Here is a 6,357-nt window from a genome sequence, read left to right as displayed (position 1 = left end):
TTTTGCACCTCTCTCATCTAGATAATTTTGGAAAGGGATGGTGTGTTATCTCATGAAGCTGGCCTCGATGAAGCTACGAAAGAGTTTGATGATCATGCAGTTAAGCAGATGAAGTATTATCATGATGAAGACAAGGTACACCTGCATGGTCCGCTTATGTCACATTTACGAGGACAACTTCGTTCCTACTACTAATGCACCTCCTACCTACATTCCTTGTTAGTGTGCTCCTCCTACTGTTGAAGAGGAAGGTGAGCTTGTTCCTCCTCCTATTGCTATTGATGGATTGATCCCACGGTCCAAGCATATGTTGATGGGTGCTGCTTGCGTTGTTCAGGTTGTTGGTCAGATAGTCGCAGAAGCAAATAGCAACAAGAAGTTGCTGCAAATTTTGGATTAAAAGAAAGTGCATTGAATAATCTTGAATTTTTCTATTGCACAAGAAAATATTTTTATTACATGTGAGTATTTATGTGTGATGCAAGTATGTAAATAATTGTTAAATTTTTTAATTAGTTGCAGCAGCATCAGCAAGAAACAACATTGTAACATACTCTCTTTACCTACTAGTCCTAATTCAAAAATAAATCAATTAAAAGTTTGAAATATAAAATAAAGCATGCTTATACATGCCACTGAATTAAAATTGTGTTCTTGTTCTTCAAATTCATTAACGTTGCTTTTGAAAAATATTAGCTTGCTGATTAATCTTTCGAACATTCTCCTCAAATTCTTTTAATGTCTCTAAGCTTTTACTCAAGTTTGGATTCACCATTCACGGCGTAGTGTGAATATTGAAAATACAAAATACAAAAATGAATTCCAATAAAAATAATAGGAGCATACAACTTAGCAAAAACTTCATATATTCAAAGAACTTATGATGTTGGACCCAAAAATGCAAACTTGATAGAGTTTGAAAAACACTAAATAATTTCAATACTAATCAGTCATGTCACACTTAATTAAAAAATTTACTCTAGTTCTGGTAGACTTTTGAAGAACTTAGATGATTGGAAGAGAATACAAATGCATGAGGAGTCATTCTCGTGGTAAATAACTTCTATTTCTGATGCACTTTTGAACCGAAGTATGTACTCAATTATTTCAATAAACAACTCCGTTCCGACATTTGGATTACGCTCTACAATAATTTTTTCTAGCACGGGCGAATAGAGAACCAGAAATCTGATAAATTCTAGTTCAGGTTGGAGTCCGGAGATGTTATTTATCCTCAAGTGCTGCACATGGATGGGTGTGTCTGGCTTGGAAAATGTATCTTCCCAGCAATAGTTTTCACTTATAGGTGGTGTCAGAGGTGCGGAATGCTGCTCAATCCGTGCCTGCTTGCAATTAATATAAACCCATGGATCAAAGGGAGAAAAAACAATTGATTGATAAGAGGGATATATATCATATTTAAACTCCAAAACTAACATTGTATTGATTGATAAAATATGGAAAAGGAGTCACATTGGTTACTTATTTTGTATAACTACAATTGATTCATACCTTTTGTTAGCAATATTAACTCATATCTACAAGTTATGGAATTTAATCTCAAGTTATTTAAGTTTTTTAGTAAAAACAAGACAAATTCCCTAGGCGAAAATCGTTTACAAATCCTAGAGTTTAATAAATACATAAAAACAAAACAAGAATGAGCAAGTACAACCACAAATCAACAAAAGCAAAGTCAAACCAAACTAAGCAAGTACTCACATATATTTTTAATGATATAAGAGTAGGTGAGCTTCTGAGCAGGCAAAGAGCAGCCGAAATTTCCTTCAAATCATCAAAGTTTAAGAATAAAGAAAGACCAAGTAGATTGATACAGGGAATAGGAAGTTTTACTGGGACAACACCTGCAACGATTAACAGTTACAAATCTGAATATGAATATAATGCATTTAACAGTTACATAAATTTGTAGGGGATTTAAACAAGCATAAACGAGTAACTTCTACAATCAAATTCAACATTAATAAGATGGTTGAAGCATTATACCTTTAAAAAATAATTATCAATAGCTAGGCCCTCTATGTGAGGTAGATGATTGAAAAATTTGAGCAAATTGCTAGAACCTCCACCATGCAATCTACTTTGATTGTTTTCAGAGTTGAAATACAAACGTAAATCGACGAATACAGAAGTTATTTGACAAGCATTGTCAAAGTTAATATCCTCAAATTCATCCGAAATGTTCAACACTTTAAGATTTGGTGCATGGATATTAATATGGGAGACACCGATAACCTTCATCAATGTCAAACTTTCCAGCAAAGAGCAGTTGAATATCAGGTTTTCAAAATCATCTTGAGATATAGTAACATGATATAAACCAAGACTTTTCAAGTTCTTGAAACCTTCGAACTTTGATGGAGGTTTAAGTGAACACCTATATAACTCTAAAGTCTAAACAACGTAAGCTTTGACAAGAGAATAAGCACCGAGGTATTTTATAGAAAAAAAAATTTAAATATCTAGGTTTCATAAAAAAAATACGAAAAAAACCATGTTTTCGGGGTATTTACCAAACTGTCTAGGTTTGGGATACCAGAACACTGAATGCGCCAAATGAAATGGCGCATAGGTGTATATTTTGGGTGCATGCGCCAAATGAAATGGCTTGCCCTAAAATTCCCATTGCATGCGCCAAATGGAATGGCTCATAAGTCTAGGGTTTTGCCCTAGAAGCCAAACCATTTGGCGCCATAGTTCTAGGGCCTTTTTTTTTATTTTTTTTTTTCAATTTTTTTTTAATTCATTTTAAATTGGGAAAATGATAATTTTATTTTTTATTTTTTTATTTGTTATGATGTTTACTTAAAAAAATTAGTAGAATATTTTTTTCGGCTTTAAAATGAAATGCAGAAAACGATAATCAAAAGTGTAACATCGATTGCAATATAAATTAAAAACTAATCATCGATTACAATATTTTTTAAAAACTGAACATCGATTACAATATAATTTAAAAGCTAAACATCGGTTACAATCAAATTCAGAAACGACACAGAAGACTAATGAATAGTACAACAAAATGATCAATGACGGCCATCACCAAGATAGCCATCCGTTCCGCAACCTGGTCTTGTAATGAGCCGTTTACCGCGATCGTTGATTCCGCCGCGAATATTGACACCGCCTCTTGCCCTAGCCCTACCCCTGCCCCTTTGTGCTTCTTGTTGGGTTTGTGTCACCGGGGCTGGTACTGGGATGTCACGTGGATCGCTGTCTATGAATTCGTCGATGCCCCCATAATTATCCGGAAAACCGCTGTTGTAAAGTCGGTTACCCATTCCGTCAAATGTGCTTATTCGTGGCGGTGGAGTGGGGTGGGAAAAGACTTCCGGCGCATAGCATCCCGCAGCACTAGAACTACCTTGGTTAAAGGCGAATTGGTTTGTAGGTGTTGCGTAGCCGGAGGGGGCGCCACGGTAAGAGGATTCACCATGAGGACCATCGTCGGGACTAAGATGAAGGCTAGATGAACCGGGAGTTAGGTTTTGGCCGAATCCCCTTGATGACCCAGCAAATGTTGAAAATCTGAATGGTTGCGAGTGGGTCTGATATTGGTCAGAGGAAGGATGGCGGTCTTCATACCCTTGTAATGGTTGAGATTGGGATTGGAACATAGTTGATTGGCGGATGTTGCGTGCGGAACGGGATGGAGTACTGAAAATGTTTTGTTGTTGTTGCTGGAGTTGTTGTTGGCGGTGTTGCAGGCTTTCTTGTTGTCGCTGCTGAAGTCGTTGTTGTTGTCGGAGTTGTTGTTGTTCATGTTGTTGTTGTTGTTGTTGTTGTTGTGGTTCTTCTTCTGGTTGTTGTTGTTGTGGCAAGATGTAGTTTTGTGCACGGGGATCATTTAAATAGAACGGAGCTGCAAGAAACAAGTTTGGGGTTGTGGCTGTACGATACCAATTCATGTATTCAGGAGATGGTTTCATTTCATGGTCACTAACGGGGAAGTTCAGGACATACTGGCGACGGTTCTTCCACATCTGGCGATGATCGGGTGCAAAATTCTTCCAGTGTTGGTGTGTCCATTGATGGTTCACTCTTTTTAGGTGCCACACTCCCAAGTCAACAGGAGGGTCGGGTATCCGTTGACGCATCCAAAACTGAAGCATTACCCGGTCGCTGTGATGCATTTCTATTATGTTGTACCGGATTAAGCAGCACTTTGTCGTCCAGATTTCTGCATCCTGCGCTCTAGGCTCATACTCGCACTCGAGATACGGTCGCCATATGAACTGCATGCATGAGATTTATACATTACTTTGGGAAAAAATATTTACGGAAAATACTTATAAAACAGAAGAAAAGAATTAGAGATAATACCTGATGGGGACCAAGGTGATCAATTAGAGATCGGTACATTGTTATGTTTGATCGAGGATTACGTGTGAAGTCCATTTTTTTCACACAATATCTACAACAAAAAAATAATGATTTAGTTAGAATGGAGTAGATTGTGTAAAGAGAAAATGGTATACTACAAACTTACCTCAAGGCATACGGAAAGTCCCAACTACCGTTGTTAACCGGGGCCAGTATGGGCATCCTCCACCACCCCCACACCTGCACCAACAGGGCGCATCCGTAGAATGTGCAGGACTCAGCAACCGCGTTTTTGCATAGTGACTGGTACAAGGTAGCCAGTACCGCAGACCCCCAGCTGTACAGACCAACTCTACTAAAATCCATTAGCAAACGAAGATACATAAAGTTAACCGTGTTACCAGTGCTATCTGGGAACAAAACGTTTCCTATAAGCAACAATACGTAACACCTAGTTTTCTGCAGTATGGTCTCTTGGGGAGACGCATCATTCAAGTGAAAATTTTTATAATAATCCTTTAACCTCTTGAGGTTAACACCTTGCCCCCTAGCACCAACGGCTCCTTCTATCAAGTCTATTCCAAGTGCCTCTTGGCATAAGCTATTCGCCTGCATAACACAACCATTAATTGCCTTACCATCAACAGGAAGGCCTAGTAGCATATGGACATCTTCAAGGGTGATGGTGCACTCCCCTGTCGGAAGATGGAAGGTGTGTGTTTCTGGCCTCCAACGTTCTAGCAAAGCAAGAACAAACTTGTGGTCAATAGAAGACTCGGCGATCCTGCTAATCGGACCGAAACCAGCAATGTTCAGGTATGGTATAATGCGTTCGTCCGGGGCGATGGTATGTTTACTACGAGTGCGAAAGCGTTGAACGTTCTGAAAAGAGTAAGAATGCCAAAAAAAATCAGTTAGTTTATCAGTTAGCAAGGCGTGATTTTAAAGTAACACTAATACACTTACGAAGGTAGCGATGTTCTGGGGGGTTCCTCTGTGTGTTTCGCCCATGGTTAGGAGAGACATGGTTGAAGGCTGAAAATTCGTAAGCTGATTGCAAAAGGATTGTTCTAAGAGTAGATGAGTTACAATGGTGATGTATCTGCAGAATTCCAAGTGCTATATATATTGATGAGGGAAAAACGGTAACATCATGCATGCTTGACATGTCAACACAGCCATAATTGTTTGGTGTTGCTTCTGCAGGATGTGTTGGCATGCATGCAGTCAAAGTATCGGTGACAAGGCATGGTTAGATGCATGCAGCTCAGGTCTATGTGACAGCTCGGGTAGCATGCATGCAGGAGTAGGAGGAATCCTGGCAGGAATCTGATCAGGAATCTTAGCAGAAATTTTTACAGTCGCATGCTTTTTAACAGTAACTCCATGCTGGTTTACAGTAACTCCTGGAATCGTTTCAGCACATGCATGTGGGGACCATGTGGGGCCAGGTGGTGGTCCACACCAACAAGGCATGCGCCAAATCAATTGGCATTTTTTTAAAAAAATTCTTCTAATGCGCCATTTCATTTGGCGACTTCCTGTAAAGAAAAGGCACTAATGCGCCAATTCAAATGGCGCATTAGAAGGATTATTTTTTTTTTTCAAAATTAGGGTTTCCGTTTATGAATTAGGGTTTTGGTACTGTCACCTACTTGGTCTTCTCAGAAGAAACCCTAATGAGAAAATGAGGCAACGGCAAGACGTCTATGCCTCTATAAATTAGGGTTTCGGGCGCACTATTACCCACACTGAAAAATGAGAACTCGAATAAGGCCAGATGGTTCGCACCGGACTTCTGAGCCTCCACCTCCTGTTAGGCGTCTGAATTATCAACCGGACGTTCGTAGAAGGAACGGCTACGTTATCTTCTCGGCAGTCAAACCTCCCATGCAAGTGATGTTCTGGAATATCCAAACCATGGAGCAGCTTAAGAGAAACATCCTCAGGTTTCTGGACGGGGAGTTCGTTCCAGGCGAACAAATCCGATCTATCAAGAGACTTCGAACAAGG

The 6,357-nt window shown here is 39.3% G+C and overlaps 1 protein-coding gene across 1 annotated transcript in view; it reads right to left on the bottom strand.

The window, feature by feature from the left end:
- Positions 1–974: 974 nt before the first annotated feature.
- The window catches only part of LOC131598507 (F-box/FBD/LRR-repeat protein At1g13570-like), a 13,498-nt gene continuing 8,115 nt past the window's right edge, over positions 975–6,357 (bottom strand). Inside the window, exons 5-7 of the mRNA XM_058871102.1 lie at positions 2,009–2,415; positions 1,723–1,879; positions 975–1,343 (exon numbers count right to left, since the gene is read on the bottom strand). Coding sequence (XP_058727085.1) covers positions 975–1,343; positions 1,723–1,879; positions 2,009–2,415 — 933 coding nt within the window. The remainder of the gene's footprint in view (positions 1,344–1,722; positions 1,880–2,008; positions 2,416–6,357) is intronic.

Source organism: Vicia villosa, linkage group LG4, assembly GCF_029867415.1.
Source record: "Vicia villosa cultivar HV-30 ecotype Madison, WI linkage group LG4, Vvil1.0, whole genome shotgun sequence".
Taxonomy (NCBI): Eukaryota; Viridiplantae; Streptophyta; class Magnoliopsida; order Fabales; family Fabaceae; genus Vicia; species Vicia villosa.
This window is presented reverse-complemented; position numbering and strand designations above follow the sequence as displayed.